General features: G+C 32.9%; 1 protein-coding gene across 2 annotated transcripts in view; it reads right to left on the minus strand.

Annotated features, from left to right (window-relative positions):
- The window catches only part of LOC111050289 (MICAL-like protein 1), a 157,436-nt gene that overhangs the window by 127,290 nt on the left and 5,728 nt on the right, over positions 1 to 24,418 (minus strand). For both annotated transcript variants that reach the window (XM_039437244.1, XM_039437245.1), the window contains exon 2: positions 1,306 to 1,457. In XM_039437244.1, coding sequence (XP_039293178.1) covers positions 1,306 to 1,457 — 152 coding nt within the window. The remainder of the gene's footprint in view (positions 1 to 1,305; positions 1,458 to 24,418) is intronic.

A 24,418-nucleotide genomic window follows, 5' to 3' on the forward strand; every position in this document is an offset into this window, starting at 1 on the left:
TAATTAATGCAGAGAATCGGCATCGCTATTCTCCTATCTTTATCCACTGCCATTATAACGTGGACCTCACTATAGTTAAGTGTTGAAACAAGTATCTCACAAATTATATGTATAGCATGCAATAAGCTGTATCCCACATGTTTGTATCGTTTTACTACAATTTAGAATACACTCTCTCTCTTTAGCTAAGCATCATATTGCACAACAGCCGGTTAAATTTTAACCGTGACTATTTTCACGAGAACCAATCAGAGAGGCGTTTTTGAAAAGACGGCTTCTCTGATTGGTTCTCGTGAAATTAATCACGGTTAAAACACTCAGAAATTAAATTAATAAATTTGGATAAGTAGTAGCCAACATGATGTGAAACACTCACTCTCTCTCTCTCTCGCTTTAGTTGAACATCATCTTCAAGTTTGAGTATTGTAAGACATATTTACAATTTAAATTAATAACTTTGTATAAGTGGTAACCTACATAATGTGGAACTTTGTAACTAAATACACTCCAGTACACACTATTCTCTTGAGCTATGATCATCTTCTTTTAGCTCCTAGTTATGAATCCGATATAGGAAAAAATACCTCACAAATTGTACGGAGGACATGAAAATAGCTTGCAACACACATTGAAACTGATTTGAGAATGAATATTAGAGAATGAATGAGTTTATCATCATAATTTTCTTACAATGATCAGACTCTATTGGCCTGTACTGGCATCTATATCTTTCTTGGTCTTCTTACGACTCGTTTTACTTTGAACTAAGGAAAAATGAATTTTAATTCTTTAGGATTACGTGCACATGTCCATAAATATAATTTTTTCACCAATGCAAAAAACTGTTTTTATTCACATTGTTGGAAATTCCATCACTTATGTAAGTATTTATTGATGAATACAGATATTAGAAAACACGTTATGGAGCTGAAATTTTTAAAATGAGAACTTATAAATAAATATAATATCAATTATGAAAAATGGAAATGTGCACTTTCTAAATATATCAATTTCAATTGATACACTTGACACAATTGTGCACTTTCAATTCCAAACAATTCATTTAAGGAAATCTAAGGGAAAATTAATTGATAACATGAAAATAAGTCACAACGTACATTGAATAGTGCCTGAGAATGGTATTTGAGAATGAATAAATGGATTACATAGAAATAAGTTGGAACTCACATACAATGAGACCTTAAAATACATATATCTGAGGATGAATGAATGAATGAATGAATGAATAACATGGAAATAGGTTGTAAAATAAGTAGAGTAATTGTAAAATAAGTAGTGACTCACATTAAATCGGGTCTGAAGTGGTGAATGAGGGCACAGAATGCCAGCCCATCTCTCCACGATGTGGTCATGTTTTCCACCTTCACCCCGGCATAGCCGTCTGTGATTTTCTTGCACCACAACTCCAAAGCTTTCATGCCTCTGCGTTCACCCATCTACAACAAACAATTACAAATTCAACAAATTAATAACTCATATATATCAAATAAATAAATGTTTGATTTAAAAAGAAAACTAAAACTACTACATAAATTACAGTAAATATTAGATAGTTTCAATTACATACAATAATATTAGTTTCATAAATTTCTTATAATGTTTCTTCTACATGTTAAGTGTTTTCTGTGTGGAAATTGACCTACTCCACTATGGCCTACCATGTTCTACAGTAGGTTGATAGGCTACAAAGGTTAAGAGACCACAATTACAACAGAATACTACAAATAATTATTAATTAATAATCAATAAAAATTATTAATCAATTACTGATTATTTATAATAGTAATTAACAATCAGTTACAATGTGTCAATTACAACTGAATAGTAATGTGGCCATTGATAAATAAAATTACAACATAATACTAAAAATTAATTATCAATTAATAATCAATAAAAATTAGTAATCTATTACTGATTATTTATAATTAGTACTCTGTTCAGTATAATTACTCTGTTGTATATCCATACTTTTTCACTGTTAAAATTAAACTTGAATTCTAAAAAACACTTTTGAAGTGAAAATACATTGTATTTTCACTTCAAAAGTGTTTTTTAAAATTCAAGTTTATAATTAGTAATTAACAATCAGTTACAATGTATCAATTAAAATGATGAATCATTAATGTTCTGAACAAAAGAGAAGTTTTGAAGGACATAAAAAGCTCATAAAGTGATCCCTACATTATTGATCATGTGAGGAGCTGAACGCAAAAGGTCAACCGACCAATAGCAATACAGTATAACAAGCTATCAACACTTATATTATCTGAGGATCAGCCTACAAATGGATCAATCTCTTAAAAAATATTCTTCCCAAAGAATGGACATTGATATGTCCAAAGCTCCGCCAATTTATGTAGATGCATAACAATTTAATTATTATCTATAGTTATTATATTACAAATTGCTTTTTTATATCATATACAGTTCAATAATTATTTTCTTAATCTATATTATGTAAATTCATCTATAATTTTGCTGTATTGTAAGCTATTGTATATAAGTGTATAAGCCAGTATATATTGTAATCTACATGAATAAAGTACTCAATCAATCAACCAGAGGATAATGCTTCATAGGGCTTTCTTGTAAATATTCCATATCATTTTTTCGATGATCTAATTCAAACTGAGAGTCAAGCTTTATATGGCTTTCTTGTGAGATTAATATCACATAGTGGGGGTTGCACAATAGCCGGTTAAAATTTTAACCGTGATTAATTCCACGAGAACCAATCAGAGAAGCCGTCTATTCAAAAACACCTTCTCTGATTGGTTTTCGTGAAATTAATCAAATTAAAATTAAACCGGCTGTTGTGCAACCGGGCCTTACTTCTTTAATGATGTGATTCAAACTGAGGGTCAAGATTCATGGTTTTTCTTGTGAGTTTGACATCACTTCTCCAGTGATCTCAAAGGTTCAAACAAGGGTTTAATGAATAATAGACAAGCAAAGACTAGGGCCTAATGACTGATTGAATATTCAGCGAAAATTCGGAGAAATAACAAAAATTTGTAAAATAAATACTGTAATAAAATTATTACATCTATAATTATATAAAAGCGAAATGGCACTCACTCACTGACTGACTGAATCACTCACTCACTCACTCACTCACTCACTCGCAGAACTAAAAATCTACCGGACCAAAAACGTTCAAATTTGGTAGGTATGTTCAGTTGGCCCTTTAGTGGCGCACTAAGAAATCTTTTGGCAATATTTCTACTCTAAGGGTTGTTTTTAAGGGTTTAAAGTTCGTCTTTTAGCATGTATATTCTCTTATTCCAATCTCTTAATTATAATTGCAAAATTTCCATAGCTTATGTTAATATAGAACTATAATCTAGAGAGAGTACATCTTTGAAACAGTTGTTAACTGGTAACTAAATTAGTAATTTTGTCAGGTTGGCATTAATTTGAGTTGACTTTGTTAGGTTGGCACCAAGTTGAAGATTGAAATTTATTTATCGCGGAAAAATTGATTGGGCACTGCTACTTAAATAAGAGCTATTACTGGGAATATCATATCGCCTGATATGGCGAGCGAAGCTAAATTTAGCAACAGTATAAAATGAATACTAGACTTTTAACCCCAAATAGTTAATGATAATTAAGAAAATACTAGTAGTTCTGTGAACAGTATACCTCACGCAGTATTCTCATCCACAAGTACCTGATGTCAACTGTTTTAAATGTTAACAAATCAGTTCACGTTTGAATTTGAATTCCATAATTTATTAATATTATGTTAATTTAAACAATGAATAAATATATTTCTATTCCAGAATTTATATAATATTCATCCAGTTCCGTGATAATCTTTCCATCTAATGAAATTAATTTTTTTCAATCAAAAATATTATAATTTCTTCAGCATTATTAGTTTCATTTGATTATTTTAATCACCTATTAAATTAGTTTTTTTCGAATGTGAGAATATTGATACTGATGGACACGCATAATAATACCATGACTGCAAAACAAAATATTGAAACCAAAGACCTTAACGCGAGCTGCGTAGACCAAATTATTAACAAAATGTTAATAACTCAATCCTTATAGATTATATTAGATTGAACATAACTTATCATACACATGATGAACATTTGTGTTTGTCAACCTCGTTCAATCTAATAGAATCTATAAGGATTAAGTTATTAACATTTTGTAAATAACTTTGTGTAAACCCAGCTTGAAGATGCATACCTCTTCAAGGTCTTTGATTGAAACTATAGACCTTAAATATACAATCAGTAGACTGGCTTCTCCACACATCTGTGTAATCACTTGTCAGCTGATTTATGATGAATAATTCTATAGTCTGATTTTTACTCGAATATTGGCGTATGAAGGAGGCTCCTTTTTCCTTTTATATTATCCTTGAAATGCAAAATTTCCAAAAACCTTATATATACGTCGACGCGCAATTTAAAAAGGAACATACCAGTCAAATTTCATGAAAATCTATTACCGCGTTTCGCCGTAAATGCGCAACATATAAACATTAAGAGAAATGCCAAACCGTCGACTTGAATCTTAGACCTCACTTCGTTCGGTCAATTACAAAAACTAATGTGCAATGCGATTACTACGTTCAACATTAATTTAAACGATTGGTGCCACAGCGCGTTTCTAATTTCGTAGTCAAGCAATATTTTCGCCCGATAGACTGAGTGGGCGACAGATCCTTTCGGCAACTGCAACAAGTAGGTTAACAGCTGACCGCTGATTGTTGGTGAGGTTCTTGAAGTCAGGGAGGGGGATTGTTAAGGTCAACTGGCCAATGGCGTTCGAGCCACCTGTCCGTGACACAGCGAGCTAGCGCCGGTTCAAGGTCACGCGACCAATCTCAACAGTGACCTTGCTGGTGATCAGCTGATTCGAATCTGATTGCTGTTACAGTAGTGGTGTAATGTGCATTGTTCACCTCAGTGAGATTCTCTTTAAAATGTCAGCATTAGTAGAATGAGAGGGAAGCTTTGACGTAATATAATGTTGTCTCTTTGGGAAGCTTTCATGTTTGATGCTGTCAATCGCTGAAACTTTGATGTTGAAAGCTGACAGTTTCAGATTTTTTTATTATTATTGAGGGTGATGTCCACATAAGCTCTTAGGCTTGTGCGTGGGTAAGTTTCAGTTGTGAAGTCAAATAATGTTGAAATATCTATCATGATAGAAATACTCTACTTTTAATTTATTATTATGTATTAGTAAAAAATAGTCCCATAGTACCATTTCTCAAAAACTTTTTTATAAAATTCAAAAGCAACTAAGTTAGTTTCGGATATTTATCCATTTTCAAGTTTTCTTAAAATCAAACTTGAAAATGTATTGAACATCCGAAACTAGTTGCTTTTGTATTTTATATTAAAATGTTTCTTAATAGAAGGATACCTACTATGGGTTTTTTTTAACTAAAAAATCAAGTAAAGAATATTAAGTTTGTTTTTGGTCCTGCAAAATTATTTCTTCAATATGTGAAATATTTCCTATTTTAGTGATAATGTAAAATATTTCTTCTAAATATTCTATATATAAGCATCTAAATTTAAAATTCTACGTTGTGCAAATAATTAAGGATTGAAAATTTTTTGAAGTGAACAACTACAAGACTTAACCTATTTCCGAGTATGTGTAACCTTATCTAAATTTGGGAGAGGAATAGCACAAGGTTACCTTATTTTTTCTTTCCCTATCATTTTGATGATATATTTATTGTATTAATCAATCAATAAAGAAAGTAGCCCTAATGAAATACGTTATTAGAAGATATGTATTAGTTTAACATTAATTAAATCTGTGTTTCATGTTGTTAGCTAAATCAGATGAAAATTACAATAATCAACTAATAGAATAGAAATTTTGCATTTTGGAAAAAAACAGAAAATGGATATAATACAATTCAAATAATTAAAAAGAGAACAAAAGAATCATAAAACTCACATCATTTTCTGTCTGTACAAAAAGTAAAAAAGTTCTGTAGGCTTAGCCGAAGCCTTCAGCCAGAAAAATCAATGAATTTGTATCAATAATTTTATTATTTATTTGAGCCTATACGTCAATATCAACTCAATCTGAAATTCTGAAATTGATTGAACTAGTGTTTTTCTACGTTTCTATTACTTTTAGATTTGCATCTTTTTATATTTTCTTCAATTTCTCTATTTGTTCCAGATTTGTTAAAGTAAATCTAATCTAAATCAAACCAAATCAAACTAAACTATTCTCTTCTGACTTGAAATCACCTTCAGTCACATACAGTATATATGAGTAATACATATGCACCAATCACCAATACAAATACAATCTCGTCAGTTCATTGACTTGAAGCCATAAATGTACTCTCAACCCACTGACACCAATTTATGAAGTATTCTGATTGAACATGAAGGATTCGAGGGGCACTAAATATAGACGGCAGTGCAATCTTATTACATTAGCTAACGGGTCTCCCCTCTAAACTGTGCATCATACACAGCTCAAAGCTAACAAACATACACTTGCAAGGCTTCATTATTACAACAAACATATAAAGTTTAACATAAAATCATTTACTTCCACTACGGACGTTTCAATTAGCTTTGTTCATGCTTCATTATTGAAACAAACATATAGTGCCGCTTGCACAAAAGCCGGTTAAATTTCAAACGTGATTAATTTCACGAGAGCCAATCAGAGAAGCCTTCTTTTCAAAGAAGTATTTTCTGATTGGTTCTCGTAAAATTATTCACAATTGAAATTTAACCGGCTTCTGTGCAACCGTTACATAAAGTACAACATAAAATCATGTAGTTCCGATATGGACGTTTCAATTAGCTCTGTTCATGTTTCATTATTGAAACAAACATAATATTAAGTTCGACAAAAAATCATTTAGTTCCAATACCCAGGTTTCAATAAACTACTACTGTTCATAAACTTGTATATAAAATTTTAGTATTTAGTAGTTTACAGTGACATTTCAGTAGTTTGTAATGAATGTTTACTACTGTAAATTTCTATGGGTACTAATTTAGGTTTCTATTAGTTCTACACATTAACTCCAACATGAAATTGGAATCTTCTAGTTTTCAATAAACTACAATAAATTTCTATGAGTACTAATGAAGGTTTCAATTAGTTCTGCACATTAACTTCAATATGAAATTGGAATCTTGTAGTGTTCAGTACTAACTCAAAATTAACAGTTAACGATCTAGAAAATAAGTTAATCTAATGCTAGTGATTTTTTGTCATAGTTTTGAATATCGCATTGATGTTTCAAAACATTGAAACGTGGAATTTATTTGATAACATGACATGATGTTGGAACATTTGCCTAAAGTAATGCATCAATTTATTATCTTTCAAACACATTTCGTTGATGAAACATGACTTAATGTGAGGATTTACGATCCAACACAAGGAAGTTTTGTTCAAATTAATAGCAAAAACAAGGAAATTTGTATACAATTTGTAAAGAAATATTAATTACTTTCAATGCATATTGAATGAATGAATGTTTAAATAAATTATCAATCAACTACTTTCTACAACTAAAAGAAACATCACCAAATCTGTTATCAAACAGGCAGTTATTACAAGAAATGACGACGATGAGCTGTTAATTGGCTGTCAACATCACTGCAGTGATATAATTACACCAAATGACATAATTATTCACTTTCATCAGATGGCAAAATGTCTACGTCATCCGAGGACAGACCGGAAACAGGAGAGAAATAATTAAAAAGGAGCTGATGAAACAGGTTGTGACAGCTAATGAGACACCATTAATGGCAAAAGGAAGAGGAATAGATTTAGAAAAGGAAGAAAAGATTTTAGGGAGAGATTTAGACACGACGAGATGCAACTCCAGTGAGACTCACTGTCAGCATTCCTCATAAGCAACACCAAAGATCCCCATTCAACCAATGCTGACAGTTTAAAGTGGATCTCACTATAGGAACTGATTCCACTTTATAACGACAGAGCGAAAAATGGAAGAAACTAGTTTGTAATTTATAGTTGGAAGCTATAGTTATACCAAAGTTGTTCAACTATAGTCTCGGCAACTGGGTTAATATAGGCTTATAAAGCCTAATCTCGTCTGAAAGCCTAATGTTCACATTTCACGCGCTCATTCTTAAAAGGCAAATCGAATTGCGTTGGCATGTCTGTCGTAGTAATGCGTATCTTATGTGTTTGAGGTGTGTTTTGTATGTTAATGTTTTGTGTGTTTCTTTCTAACATTATCTATACGGTAATGTTATGTTGTTGTTTTTGCATGTAGTTATTGAGTGTTTCTAAATATAATTTGTGTTATATTATTTGGAGTGCGTGTTAATATTGTGTGTATTTCTGAGATTGTTACGTATTTCATTGGTGTTGCTATTTCAAGATAACATTGTGTGTCGTCACTACCTCCGTAAACAAAGCCATAGTGCATTCTGGTGACGTCAGCACAGGTAGGGCTCCTACACCAATAAAAATTTGCTGATTTCAGCTGATCTATATGAGCTATAGTGAGGTCCACGTTATAATGACAGTATTCGATCAACTTTGGTTTTGCTATCCTTGTCCATCATTCGACAAAGCCGGTGGTACTATCCTTTTCTAGGTCCACAATGATGCCAATTATGTTTTTGTTAGTGTAGAAATATAATTAATTAATGCAGAGAATCGGCATCGCTATTCTTCTATCTTTATCCACTGTCATTATAACGTGGACCTCACTATAGTGTTTCTATTGGTGTAGGAGCCCTACCTGTGCTGACGTCACCTGAATGCACTATGGCTTTGTTTACGGAGGTAGTGGTGTAGTACAGTTGGGTTCTTTTGCTATGAGTGATTCCATGTTAATATTCAGTGTTTCTTTGCTTATATTAGAATCATAACCTATATGCTAGCCTAGATGTATTAAAAGTAGTGATTTGGTTTCACGTACGCTACAATTTTGTGTATCTGAGATTGTAATCTGTAATGCAGGATTGAACTCTCATAATACTTCTGGCTTTGAAACTAGACCTTATGATTTTTTTACGAATTATTATATTAACCAGTGCAACTAATTTTCCTTCACTCCTCGCAGCCATCATTTTATATTTTGTTTCTGATTGAGCTCAGCTCCACTTACTGAGGCTAGGTGCACACCAGTTAGTCAAGACAAGACAAGACATGATCAGACACGTTTAGTCACAATACTTCACATTGTTGCTTATGATACATGATACAACTCACACTGATTAGTCATTGCAATTAGTCATGTCTCCATAAGCAACTATGTGAAGTATTGTGACTAAACGTGACTGAACGTGAATAGTCTTGTCTTGACTAACCGGTGTGCGCCTAGCCTGACAGAGTTATGAACTAGAAAATCACTTGCCAGTTGTTTGGAGCCCACGTAATTCTGTAAGTCATTCATCTAAATATAAATATAAATAACAAATGATTATTTAGATGATTATAATATCATTTATATCATTTTTTGATGATTTATCATTTTATAGATGATTTATAATATAAATCATAATTCCTCCCATTTTTCACGCACAATCCTAGGACTAATCCCCAATGCATTACGATTACTCCCCTACATTCTAATTAAATGGAATCCAATAGATCTAATTCATCTAATTGCCTGTAAATGAAGCTTGCCTTTAGTTAGCAATACTCCAAGATGAGACATGAACTTCAGCGCTATTCTATGCTGATAAAATTCATAAATAGATAAATTAATTAATATCTCAATGAATGTATAAATTGATAAATATACAAATATATCAGCATGATTATGTCAACAAGAAACTCAATTTATCTATTTATCCGGGTTCAAATCCCGGCCCGGGCAAGATATTTATCTCGGGCCACTCCCGTGTTTCGGATGGACACGTTAAGCTGTCGGTCCCGGCTGCCTGAAAAGCAGTCGTTAGGTCATGTCAGAGGCCCTGAAATTGATCAGTTGCGACCTGAAAACTCTGACACCAGACCTGAGCCAGCCAGGTCACTCGATATTATTATTTTATTTTATTTATCTATTTCATTCACACTATAAACAAATTATTCGGTTTTCAAGATGTGAAATCGATACAGGTGGTCCATGTAGGGCGTCAACTAAACAACACGGAAGTAAACTGCCAAATTTCGGATTAGGACCTTGAGAGAGTGAGAAAGAAAGAAGGATGATGATAAGGAAGAAGAGAAACAAGATAAGATAACTGGTCAGTTATCCCACTGGTCAGTGCAGCCATGCCATGTATGTCCACCTTGTGTTTTCTTCTTTTTATTCTCCTTCTTCGCCGACTTCTTCTTCATCTTGCATCTTCTCCCCCAGCATCCGATGTAATTATCAACTTTTCTTAATCGCTCTAAACGTTTAGAAAGCGAAACATAATTAGGATGAAAGTTAGATGTAGCTTTTTAATAGTAGAGGCGTGTGTTTTTTTTCACTAATTTATCGATTTCAAACACGATCGGAACTTGAACTGAATTTATACTTCCGATAAACTTGTTCCCGAACTGAGTATTTGTTTGACATAAGTAGATTTATGACGGTCAACTTATTAATAATCGTTTTTATCTTGTATTAACATCTTGAATTTATTATCTTGGAAACTTCGATATTTATAATATACAGTGAAAGCCGTTCTGGTATAATTGATTTATAGTGATTGGTGTGATACGAGTAAAAATGTTTTCTGGAATTGCTTTTGAAAGTTTTATTTGTGGTACTCATCTTATTTTTTGTTTCGGTTTGCTTTATTTAGCTTCTTAATTTCTACAACTTACAATTTATTAAATTACATTCTTTCGAGTACATTGCAAAGAAAAACATAATCTCTTGAAGGTGAGCACAGACTTAAGCGCCATGAACACACACATTTTATTTTACATCAGCTGATGGTACTACGCTTATTATATCTGTACCTACAAAGTATTATATATGTATCCTTTTACTTTGTGCTGTACCTTACTGTTTCTGTACAAATACAGAAGATTTAATCAGCTGATGAAAAGTGAAATGCGGGTGATCGTAGTGTTCAAGTCTGTATGCAGCTTAATTAATATCCTGTTTGTTTCAATAGGTCTACACAAGTTGCATCAATTTGAGAAACTAAAATTGATATTTGCTACTTTTTTGTCTTTCTCTAATACAAAATACGATTATTTCTTCTATACTGAGGTCCACGTTATAATGACAGTGGAGAAAGATAGGAGAAATACGTTGCCGATCGTCTGTCTTGTCAATGCCTCTATAGACGGTAGCTGTTACAGGTTTATTGATGTAGTATTAACTGTTCATTCTCGTTTAAAATAATCAATTATATTTTATTGAGCAAGAAATTATATTTTTCAATAATTTTATAATGAATTTTCATAATTAAGATGAAATATTATTTCTTCTCTTTTTCCTTTTCTGTTGTTCTCTTTCTCTTGGGTATTGAAGGCGGCATTTGCTTGAACAAAATATTATTATCAGAGAACAAAATATATTTTTGAATTAATAATTAATTCTACATTGTTAAGAGACGATCTGCATCAGAGCGAATTGAGAAGGAGATAGCGCAATCAGTTTTGTTGAATGATAGACAAGGATAGCAATACCTTTGCTAATCAAACACTGCCATTATAAAGTGGACCCAACTATAGAATAATGCCTACATGATTCCAGACTTTTGCATGGCTTGAACATGAAGATCATGAAAAACTTCACCTATTTCTTTTATCATTTGAATTATAGTAATATTATAGAACTGTTAATTATTTGTGACCTTCTTGATATTCTTTATATCAGCCCAATTCTTTTCCCCCATTCCATCTACATTATAGAATAGAATAGAAAAATACTTTATTCATCAGATGTAAGAAATACATTAGAACAGTGTCAATAAATTACAATATAAATATAAATACCTAGGCTAGCCTAGTATATATAGACAAAATTGTTTCATCAAAAATCAATGTTGAACTCTTGAAAAGAATACAGCGACAATTTGACCAGATATTCCTTCAAATTCTTTTTAAACATTCTTGGATCTTCTAATATTTGGAGACTACTTGGTAACTTCATAAAACACTTCTTACCTCTGTATATCCATCTCCACCTTCTTCTACTCAATTTTTCACCTGCACCCATCCTTTTTCACACTTCCCCTCCTCCTCTATTCCTCCTCCTTTCCCTCCTCCTCCATTTCTCCTCCCAACCCTCATCCTTCGGCTTGTTAAAAGAAAATAAATGATTGGTGCAGCTCTCCCTCTGACTACTGGCCATTAATTTGTAGCAAATGCCGCCTTCAATACCCAAGAGAAAGAGAACAACAGAAAAGGAAAAAGAGAAGAATGCCTAAGGATGACAGAGAACAACATAAAGTTACAGTGAATAAGAGAGATAGAGAGAGAGAAAGAGAGAGAGACAATCAATTGCTAGCAATATTATAGTTCCAGTGAATGAGAGAGAGATAGAGAGAGAGAGAAAGTGTGTGTGTGTGAGAGAGAGAGAGACAATCAATTGCTAGCAATATTATAGTTCCAGTGAATGAGAGAGAGATAGAGAGAGAAAGTGTGTGTGTGTGTGTGTGTGAGAGAGAGAGAGAGAGAGAGAGAGAGAGAGAGAGCGAAAGTGATTGAGAGAGAGACAATCGATAGAGACTCGTGAACGGTGAACCCATTGATCAATGGTTTTCAATGTCTACAATGGAGTTCTAAAGGGAGAAATAATTATAATTGAGTACCGGCTTTAGACCAATAGAACAATCTTAATAACGGTCTTCATTCCTATAAAACCTATATAAAAATCAAACCCCATCAAATAGTAAGGTGTTATTATCGAGTAGATGAGATGGTTTCAATGATAACAAAAAGAGTTGGAACTTTTCAGAAGAGTTAGAGGTTACCGTTCTCTTCAGAGTAGAACTCATTACAGTAGGAAAATAGTAGATACTCTTTCTTGTGAAGTGCTTACATGATGGCCCAATCTTATTGACCGAGCGCAGTGAGGTCTAAGATTCAAGTCGACGGTTTGGCATTTCTCTTAATGTTTAAACGTTTATATGTTGCGCATTCACGGCGAAACGCGATAATAGATTTTCATGAAATTTGACAGGTATGTTCCTTTTTAATTGCGCGTCGACGTATATACAAGGTTTTTGGAAATTTTGCATTTCAAGGATAATATAAAAGGAAAAAGGAGCCTCCTTCATACGCCACTATTAGAGTAGAAATCAGACTTTAGAATTATTATTCATCATAAATCAGCTGACAAGTGATTACACAGATGTGTGGAGAAGCTAGTCTATTGCTGTATTTCCATAAGGTCTATAGTTTCAGTCTGGTACTTGTGGATGAGAATACTGCGTGAGGTCTACTGTTCACAGAACTACTAGTTATCAAACTCTAGAGGTGAGACGTGGGACAAATTATTTTGGGAAGAATATTGATAGGAAGAATTTGAGACAAATAAACCAAACATACTAGATAAAAACTCCTCGACAGAAAATTCATGTATTCAATGGTAAATGATCTATTGATGATGTGAATGAAATAATGTATTTAATGATCTCCTATTGATAGATATTTGAGTAGCATGATAATACTTGGGGAGTATGCTCTATGCAATATAATGGAATGTATGCCACAACAAAAATCTATCCACGATATGAATATTGGAAGGTATAATAATTGGACAATGTGCTCGTTGAAGACCCCGGCTACAATATCTGAAGCAAGTTACCAAAGATCTAGGGATCCAGAGCTACATCCAACTGGAAAGTTCAGCTCTGGACAGAAAACGATGAAAAGCTGCCTAACAATCGAATGATTGAAGCTAAAAAAGATGCCAGAACTGCAATTTTAATTCGGAGCCTTAATCTTTAGAATTTTTCAAGTTTGGAAAGAATATAACGATTCAATTGATGTTGCTTATTGTTTTGTGGTTAGAATAATTGAATGATTCGACAAATCCTTAAAATTCATAACGAACCAGAATTTTTCTCACACTCTTTTTTTATTTCATTTCTAAACCTACCCTTATTACAACATCCTTCTGTTCCATTTCCTTTCTTCCTCACACTCACATCTGATTCCAGTCCGATTAACAATCCACTTCAAAATAGCGTGTCTATTGTTAGGTGGTACCCGAGATTACGATGTTCAATTAACCCCTACTGTTTTGAATGAGCGGTTCCAAGCGGCAAAAAAAAGAGAGACAAGGCTTCGATTTGGTCCAGGTAAGTTGAGACGAGAAGGGCAAATAGAAGAAGAGGGATTGGACAAAAAAGGAAGAAAAAAAATAAGAAGAAGAAGATGGAGGAAGAAGAATACAAAGAACAAGAAGGAGGAGGGAGAAGAAGAAGAAGAAGGAGGAGAAGTTGAGACGAGAAGGAGGAATAGAAGAAGACGGATTGAATGAAAAGAAATACGAAAAAGAAGAAGTATAAGAAGAAGATGTAGGAAGAAGAATGAAAAGAACAAGAAGACGGAGGAGGAAGGAGAAGAAGAAAACGAAGAAGAAAAAAAATTATAAAAAGAGCAAGAAGACCGGGGAGGAAGGAGAAAAAGAAAACGAAGAAGAAGAAGAAGAAGAAGAAGAAGAAGAAGAATACAAAAGGGAAGATGAAGAAGGAGAAGAAGGAGGAGGAGAATACAAAGGATGAGGAGGAGGAGAGAGAAGTAGAAAAATAAAACGAAGAAGAGAAAAAGAAGAATACAAAGGGGAAGAAGAAGAAAATGATGAAAAAGATGGAGTGATAGGAAAAGGAGGAGTAGCAGATGTAGGAGAAGAAGGAGAAAAAAGACAAACTAAGAAGGTGGAGTAGGACGAGTGGGAGAAGGAAGAGAATCAGCAGGGGAGAAGGGGATGAGGAGGAGGAGGAGGAGGAGGAGTAATAGTAGTAAAGGGTCCAGACAGCATCCCTATAATCAAATAAGAAGAACGAATCAGAAAAGGAAAAGAACGAAATTTACTTTGAAAGCAAACGCGGCTGCCGCGCATACAAAAACCTTTTTGAAGCCATTATCAAGGGCTGATGAGGTGAGGAGGAGAAGGAGGTTGAGGAGGAGGGTAAGGGGTAAACTAGTGTTGGTGAGGAGGAACTAGTCAGCGGGGATTTAACTAGCGGGCGGTCTCACGAATGAAGGAGAAAAATGGAATACCTAGTAGGAAGGTGATTATGGAGAAGATTTGAAGGAAGCACGATGTTGTCGATTATGCAGATGGCGAAGTTGAAGAAATTGACAGGGAAAAAATTACGAAGAAGAAAAGAGGAGGAGGTTAGGGGGAAGAAAAGGTTCAAGAAGAATAAAAATATCTAGAGATGAAAATTATTATGAGAAATGAGGGAACTTGAGATGAACATGAGTTACGAGTAAGTCAATCAAATTTATTTCCTATTGAATACACAGTTTACAAACAAAATATAAATTACATTTTTATGGAAAAATTAGCATCTCCAAAGAAAGAATCTCAGCGCGGATGCAAGTTGTCCTATTTTATAAACTTATAAAGCACTAAATTAGAATATTACTAAAATTTTAATTAGAAATTTGAAACTATAGTGAAATCCACGTTATAATGGCAGTGTAGAAGATAGGAGAAAAGGGTTGCCAGATCTCAGCCTTGCCACCCAAACAGCTGATACTGGTACATCTGTTCATTATTGTTGAAAATAGTTATTCATATTTTATTTGTCAATAAAATATATTTTTTAATATGTAATAATAAATTTTTATGATTGAGATAAAATATTTTGTCAATTAGTTGAATTTCTACATTGTTGATAAACGATGTAGCAACATCGCAATGCGTGAAAGAGATAGCGCCATCTGCTTTGTTAAACGATAGACAAGGATAGCAGCACCATTGCAAATTACACACTGCCATTATAACATGGACCTCACTATGGAACGAAAGTAAAAGAAACAAAAAGAAAAAGTATTACATTGAGAATCCTCTCAATCAAAAATTCACTTGGCCTAACATTCAATCAGAAAGTTAAAACTGAAAACAAAACAAAAAAAGTTGTTGTAAATTCACAAGTATGGGATGGAGTATCGGGAGATTGAGTAGAAAAAAAATTAAGGAAAAGAAAAGATGAAGGAAGAGGAAGAATAGAAGGGTTCGATAGAGAATGAGAGAAAATAGGCAGAAGACAATGAACGAAAATAATTACGGATGAGGAAAATTTCTCTCAATAAGAAGTATAATATGAACAATGAAAAAAGAAGAGATTATGATAAAGATGGGAAACGGTAAAAAGGACGATAAGGATAATGAAAATAGGAATAGTAGAAAAGCAGATGAGTTCGACGAAGAACATGAAGAGGGGAGAGGAAAGGAAATTCCCTGATGAAAGGACGAGTAGCCAAGGATGGAAAATCGAAAGTTTGGGAGGAGAAATGAATAACAGAAAGTGGACAAGATGGAGCAAGAAGAGAAAGGAGACGATGGAGGAGAGAGAAAATGAAGAGAAGAAGAGGATAAGAATAAAAAGCAAAAAATGTGAACAAGGGATGATGAATCTGGAAGATGATGAAAGAAACCGAAAGTGTCTAGGAGAAGAAGCAACAGAGTATGAAGGAAGTCACAGACAAAAAAGAGAATTAAGTGGTGGAAGAGGAGAGAGAGCTGAGAAGGAGAGAAATAAAAAAGAACGAGATCAACAACACGAAAAGCGCCTGCAGACAGGTAGAATGAGGTAAGAAGATGTAAGGAAGATCCCGCTCAGACCATAGAATAGCTCTGATAGCAGAGAACATAGAGGTAGAGATTCACGTCTATGGCTCAGATACCTTTCCAAGGTCTAGTAGACCCCCCACAGCAACCCTAGACTCTCAGTAACACTACCATACTATTCCTAGAGTACTTTTGTACTAGGAACCAGGTACAGAGAGTACTTTTGCTATCTCACTTGGGGCCGTATTTGTAAGCGATTCTTGAGAATGTTCTTAGCCAAGCACGCTTCATTTATCCACGCCACTAAGAATAGAAACTTATTGTAAAGGTACTGACGTTCTGAGGAATGTTCGTTTGGCAACCAATTCCTTTCATTTTATTCATTCACAATGCAAATGACAATAATGTAATAACATTGGTAGATAAAATAATAAGGTAGTCCTTGTGCTATTTTCCTTCCAAATTTGAAGGTGACAAAGTCCAAGATAAGGTTAGAATTTCACGTGTACAATTTTAGTCAAAATAAACATGAAAACTATGAATTTTGAATTTAGATGGCTTGAATTAATAAATTTATTAGAAATATTCCACTCAATTACCACTTGTAACGAATAATATTGAGTTATTTAAGAAAATTCGGAACCATTTAAGAAACACAAACTTGTAAACAACATTTAATATTTGTTTTAGAACGATTAGATCTTGAGAATTGCTTTATATAATTAATGCAGTCCCAAGGTTATAGGACTGAAGAATAGAAAATTTTTCAAAGTATTATACAATTATTGATACTATTATACATAATACAATAGTTATCGGATGAGAACTCCAAATGTAGGTTATGTATCTAATGCTAACAATTTGGTTCCAGTTTCGAGTCAAAAGGTATGAAAACTGAAAATATAAAATATTTCACCGATTAATAGTGGATAAGAATAAGTGGTGTTAAATAGATTTCTGCGAATTGAAGCAGTTGAAACAATCAGTTTATTGTTCAAATAATCAATCTAATCCCATCAAACTTGCATATTTGAAGTATTGTAAAATATCTCACAGAAGAACTTTCAACTTATTACATTGTATTGTTTATCCGCTTGAATTGAATGAATGAATTTATTTATTTGCCAAAAACAAAATACAAATGGAATCATGATGTGCTTTGACGTATAGAATCATGACCATTTGAAAGAGAATGTCATCTCATTCACGAGAAATGTCAATGTATTTTCGACAGATAAAACGTAACTTACTTAATAAATAGGTAACTTACAAAAAAAACTAGGATTTTCCCAATCAACATTTTTTCATGCTTTAGATATATGGTGTTACTGAAATGTAGAGTCACTCATTAAGGATCCACGGGAAAACTGTCAAGTTTTTCAAGAGGGAAAAATCCAATTCTCTCTCGACACAACATGTGAACAAAAACTAAAACCCAGAGCAAGCACTTTCCTGTATTACACTGTCAACAAAACAGGAACCTTATTTCCTTTCCAATTAACAACTTCCCATTTTCTCCATACATAACAGTAGTTCAACCATAGTGAGATTCACTTAATACTGGCAGCATTGAACATATAATGCTTCCCATTCAGCCAAGGGTGCTGATAGTTCTAAGTGAACCTCAATATTATAGTCCTATAGTTTTGGACTATATAGGTTACATTAGACAGCATTTCCCCACTGGTGCTATATAAATAGGTATACTAGGCGACAGGTAATTGAAGTTTACATGTGATTGGGAAATAGACTATAGATATACAAGTAGTGCCAGGCAATGTAAAAAGTATAGGCATACAGAAGATAGGTGGATGGGATATCTAGGTATACAAGTAGTACTAGGCAATATAATAAGACTTCTAATCCAAAATAATCATATAATAAATGTATATAGGAACATTTCCCAGAGAAATACAAGGTATAGATGTATACTGCTAAGCTGTAGAGGAACAATATGACTGTACTGTACTGTATACATACAGACTGTACTGTATAATGTACTGTCCTGTACTGTATATATACTGTACTGTAAATAATTTCCCTGTAAATTGGACACACCTAATTTCCCGGAAAGTGCAGTCATGCTACTTAAAAGGGGAACAGGTAGAGTGTGGAGGGGGTCACGCTTAATTTAGTAGCTTTACGTGAGCAATATCACGTGATCAAAAATGCATGGACAAGAGGATGTCGAAAGGTTTTTTGGGGTGAAATTGAAGTCAATATTGGCAGATGTTTGATAGGAGCCTTTGTTGATCGAAGGGGGAGTTGAAATTTCTTTAAAAAAGTAGTAAAAATGGATAATTTTATGGAAAATACTGTACTGAGTTTACAGGAATCTCTCGAAAAAAACAGTAAACATGGATAATATTAACTTTACAGTTATAGTAGATTATAGAAGTTAAACCCTAGATTTTCATAGCTACCGTGAGATCTACTTAAAATATTTATTTTTATTATAATATTTTGGCTCGGTTGCACAAAAACCGGTTAAATTTTAACCGTGATTAATTTCACAAGAACCAATCAGAGAAGGCCTTCGTGATAAAACGGCTTCTCTGATTGGTTCTCGTGGAATTAATCACGGTTAAAATTTAACCGGCTTTTGTGCAACCGGCGCTTTGTATTCTTGCTGGCGAACAAGTTTCACTTATGCCATTAGTGCCTTTTTACTTTCCTTGCCCTATTACCATAGGTAAGGAAAGTATTGCTTTCCAAAAAAAATTAAGGTACCCTAATTTCAAGTTTTCTTTACATTTCAAGGTCCCCCGAGTCCAAAATATGATTTTAGGGTGTTGGTCTGTGTGTGTGTGTGTTGTGTGTGTGTGTGTGGTGTGTGTGTGTGTGTGTGTGTGTGTGTGTGTGTGTGTGTGTGTGTGTGGTGTGTGTGTGTGTGTGTGTGTGTGTGTGTGTTGTGTATGTGTGTGTGTGTGTATGTGTGTATGTCTGTGAACACGATAACTCCATTCCTAATTAACCGATTGACTTGAAATTTTAAACTTAAGGTCCTTATACCATAAGGATCCGACAATAAGAAATTTAAAAGAATTCCATTCAAGATGGCGGAAAAAATGGCGGATATTACTAAAAAACCATGTTTTTCACGTTTTTCTCGAAAACGGCTCTAACGTTTTTCTTAAAATTTATACCATGGATAGCTATTTATAAGCCCTATCAACTGACATGAGTCTCATTTCTGGGAAAATTCCAGGAGCTCCGTAATATTATTGAGAAAAATGGCGGATAATCACTAAAAAAACATGTTTTTCACGATTTTCTCGAAAACGGCTCTAACGATTTTCTTCAAATTTATAACATGGATAGCTATTTATGAGCCCTATCGACTGACATGAGTCTCATTTCTGGGAAAATTGCAGGAGCTCCGTTATATTCTTGAGAAAAATGGCGGATAATTACTAGAAAACCATGTTTTTCACGATTTTCTCAAAATAACTTGACCGATTTTTTCAAATTCATACCCTGTATAGTTATTATCAGCTCTATCAACTAGCATGAGTCTCCGTTCTGGAAAACTGATGGGGGGTCCACCCCATCCTTGAGAAATGGACTTAGTAGCCTCCTTCTCGTGCATGAGGTAGGAGGTAGCGCAGTTCATAAAAAGAACACATAGTCGAGATATTTCATCTGTAGAACAGCTTTTTTTACGACTTTAAAAACATTACGACTAAAAAATATAATCGAATTTCACAATTTACACAAAGGAAAAAGTACTCTGAAAAAAATTATATATACACATACAGAAGTCTGATCGTAGTTTCAAATATGAGCAAGGAAAGTTGTGTGAGTGTACCACACCACATTTTTATAAAAATTTATGTATTAGTACATACTTACAAAATGATGTATTATGTATAGTATATATTATGTGTAGTATCTATTCCATTGGAATTTAATTGTGAACATGAAAGCAAATAAATAAAATTTCTCTGCAGCGAATGCTTTAAATTTCAAATTGTCAGTATTTATTATGAATATCCTCAATGCTTCTAACTCAAACAATGCTGACAGAAAATTACGTAAATCTCACTTCACTAAACATGGCTATTTCGACATCTATATCAAATAAAAAAATAAATCAGTATCAATATAAAAATTATATATCACCAATAAAAAAATAGTAATTCACAAAAATAGATTCCTGATACAAAAAACACGATTTGAAAAGCAATTACTCGTACAAAACCGGGAACAGAACAAGGATTTCACTAAACCAACACAACAAGAGAAAATAATAGAACTAGACCTAATATAAAACACATTAGTACATCCTCATCTATCAAACAAGCTTTGAAAGACTTGAGCATTTATCCATTGTAAGACAATATTATTCAAAATAGCTGCATTCAAAGGATAATGTTACAATAGCATTGAATAAATTTAATCCTTTCAAAACAACTCAGATACGGCGCTAGATTGCTATGAATACATCAAATATAAAATAATAGCTGCACTGAATACCTATTTACGATATCATGCATAAATATATAAATAGATATAAACTAATGAAAACAGCTTGAATTGAGCCATGTTTTCCGAACCAACATAGATATATCAAGTGTTATGAATAATGATGGAGAAGGCATTATTCATTCATGGCTGCAATCCTGATGAATGGAGCTAACGTGACAATAAATTCATTCGCGTGACCTGATTTCAAAATGGCGACGCCTCATTCATTCATCCCCCAGGATGAATTAATGACCCAGGGACAGCTCCATTCTGAGGCATTGTACAGGTATTATCGCATGATACAAGCTGGGGTAATAAAATGTGTGAATTAATGAAGACTGGAGTTAAGAGAGATTGAATCAAGAGATCATTCCTTATCGTGGGAATAGTGTCGGATATTTTCATATTTTACAGGTAATCACATAAGTTTGAATGCTCTATTCCCATCTGAGATTAAATCAGTTATGTTCGACGAGAACAATATATTATTGAATAAAAACGACTACATCGATTTATATCACATCAACACTGACAACAGTATGACCTGTTACCAGAAGAGTTACATTCTACACTAAAAAGTTCGAGATAAACTATTGAAATATGTAACTCTCAAGATTTTATATGAAGTCTGGTGGAATCAACAAACTAAATTTGAAAAATTGATTCAAATTATTACAAAACTGCAAATTAAATTAAAATGATACTCTTTATCACATTCTGAATGAATCACATGCTGAAGAAAACTTACAAAAATTTCATTTAATTTTGGATGGCATTTCCATTTAAATTACAGAAACTAGAATTGACAGTATCCGTTATTGAGCTCAACAGACACAACATATCTATATTTTTGGACTGTTGTATTAATTATAATTGAAACCGATTTGGACTTGAGCCTGTGGTAATTTTCCTATGTAGGCCTAACTTGTGTATTTCTAAATGATTGAATAAATTAATGAACTTGAAATATAATGCTCATTATAAATATGTTCTCTACATTCCTCCATAAACATACACAGTTCACAATAATTTTGGTTCAAAAATGTTGAATATCCATCAAAAATGTTTGGGTCCATGAAGAAAGTGTTAATTATACTCTATTTTCTTGATGAAAAAAATAATTATACTCTATTTTCTTGAGAAAAGAAATAGTTATACTATATTTTTTGAGAAAAATTTTTGAATTTTCACACTGAAGATGACAACATAGGTCCATAGGTGTTGAAGCATGTTTGTAACTTTTTAATAAATTCGTGATAATTATATTTAGACAATATTCCAGTACTTAAGGCTGTGCAAAAAAACTAAAAATAAACTTTTTACTCGTGATATTTTTCAAAGTTTTTTGATTTGTATATCATCAAGCTATCAAAATGAAAAAGCTTTCTCAAGAAAACATTTTTTTTTCTGATCATTACTTTTTGAGATATGAGTGACTGAAGTTTGAATTTTGGGACAGAACATTTTAAATTCGGTACGATATAAATCCATCAGATTTGAAGGATATCTGAAAATATCAATTTTCGGAGAAGTTATTCAATTTACCAAAAATAACTCAACTAAAAGCTATTTTTGGCTAATTTTTGTAAATTGAATAGCTATCTTAAAAATTGATATTCTCAGAGAATTTTTGTTTTACTAGATCAACAATACCATGAAGAATCTACCCTCTAAATCTCATGGATTTATCTCTTACCGAATTTGAAATGTTCTGTCCCAAAAATTTAAACTTCAGTCGCTCATATCTCAAAAAGTAATGATCAGAAAAAAATGTTTCCTGAGAAAACTTTTTCATATTGATAGCTTGATGATATACAAATCAAAATACTTTGAAAAATATCACGAGTAGAAATTTTATTTTCAGCCTTTGCACAACCTTAACCATTAGAAGAAAAACAGTTTCCTATAGATTATTACCCTTTTATGTAGCAACCAACAACAACTTTCATGATGCAATAACAATATTTTTTCTGCAATGAATTACATTTCCGACAATAATAGAACATGATTAAGCAGCAGGCTGTAGGAATAGAATGCATTTTCCAATAGACAGTAGTAATGAAGAAATAGAGCTTGATTGAAATAGAACAATGCAACAATTTGCTAGTAATAGAGGGAGCATGTTACAATAAAAAGTACCACAGTGAAATTCACTACAAAGTGTCAGTATTCCCTGTATATTACATCAATGCTTCCCATTCAACCAACGCTGACAGTAAGTAGTAGATTTCACTGTTAATACTTAAAAACAGCTGATCTGGCAGTGAGAAATTGAATGGAATCGTTCATGTTATCCTATGAGGATGGCTGACAGATTAGAGTGAATCTTACAATGAATACTTTGCACAGCTGTAGTGAGAGTCTGGTAGCGAAATACAATGGATTTCGTCATTAAATGCGATGTCACAAGTAATAATAGAGTTTTTAGATGTCATTGTGGTACATCAAGTCAACAGTGAAATTGAAATTCAGTAAAAATTATATTGAAGAAATTACGTTCATGATAAGTTTATTTATTTATATCATTGACAATCACAAATCATAATTACAATATATAATATGATTGGGAGAAGACAACAGGCATAGCCCAAAACTGTCTACTCCCAAATTTTTACAAAGTTGTTCATGATTTGATAGATAAATAAAATGGACCACTTTCAAGTACCATATAGGAATATAATTTTAATAAATAGGTACATTTTAAGGATTAAAAGACATATATAATATAATCTAACAATAGATTGATCAAGTATACAAATATTAGAGGAAGATATAATCCATAATATAATAAAGGAATGAATTGGCTTGGTACATGTACGGGATAGAAGAAACACGAATGACGCGCATCATCTCGTCTGAACTACTGGACTGATTTACTTGAAATTTTCATATTGATTCTTAATTCACCGAGGATGGTTGTAGGCCTATTTTGATTTCTTCAAAATTTCAGTGGGTCAAGATTTCAGTTTGTCAAGTTTTTAATTAGTCCCCTCGGAGCACGGGTTACATGCTAGTTCATAAATAAATTATAAAAGAGATAATCAATTAATAAAAACAATACAAAAATCTTGAAGTACTTGAAATAAAGATTTTTATATTGTTTTTTTTAATTTATTAAAAGTAGGCCATGTGAGTGAAGTGTTTTTAAGAAATGATCAATTTAATCTGAAAAATTGAGACGATGATTTCGATTTACAAATACTGAACACCTTATTGCATCTAACCTACTGTCTGTTGGCAAAGTCAGGTTAATGACATCGAAGCGGTCAGGTCAACCAATTC

Source organism: Nilaparvata lugens, chromosome 10 (assembly GCF_014356525.2).
Source record: "Nilaparvata lugens isolate BPH chromosome 10, ASM1435652v1, whole genome shotgun sequence".
NCBI lineage: Eukaryota > Metazoa > Arthropoda > Insecta > Hemiptera > Delphacidae > Nilaparvata > Nilaparvata lugens.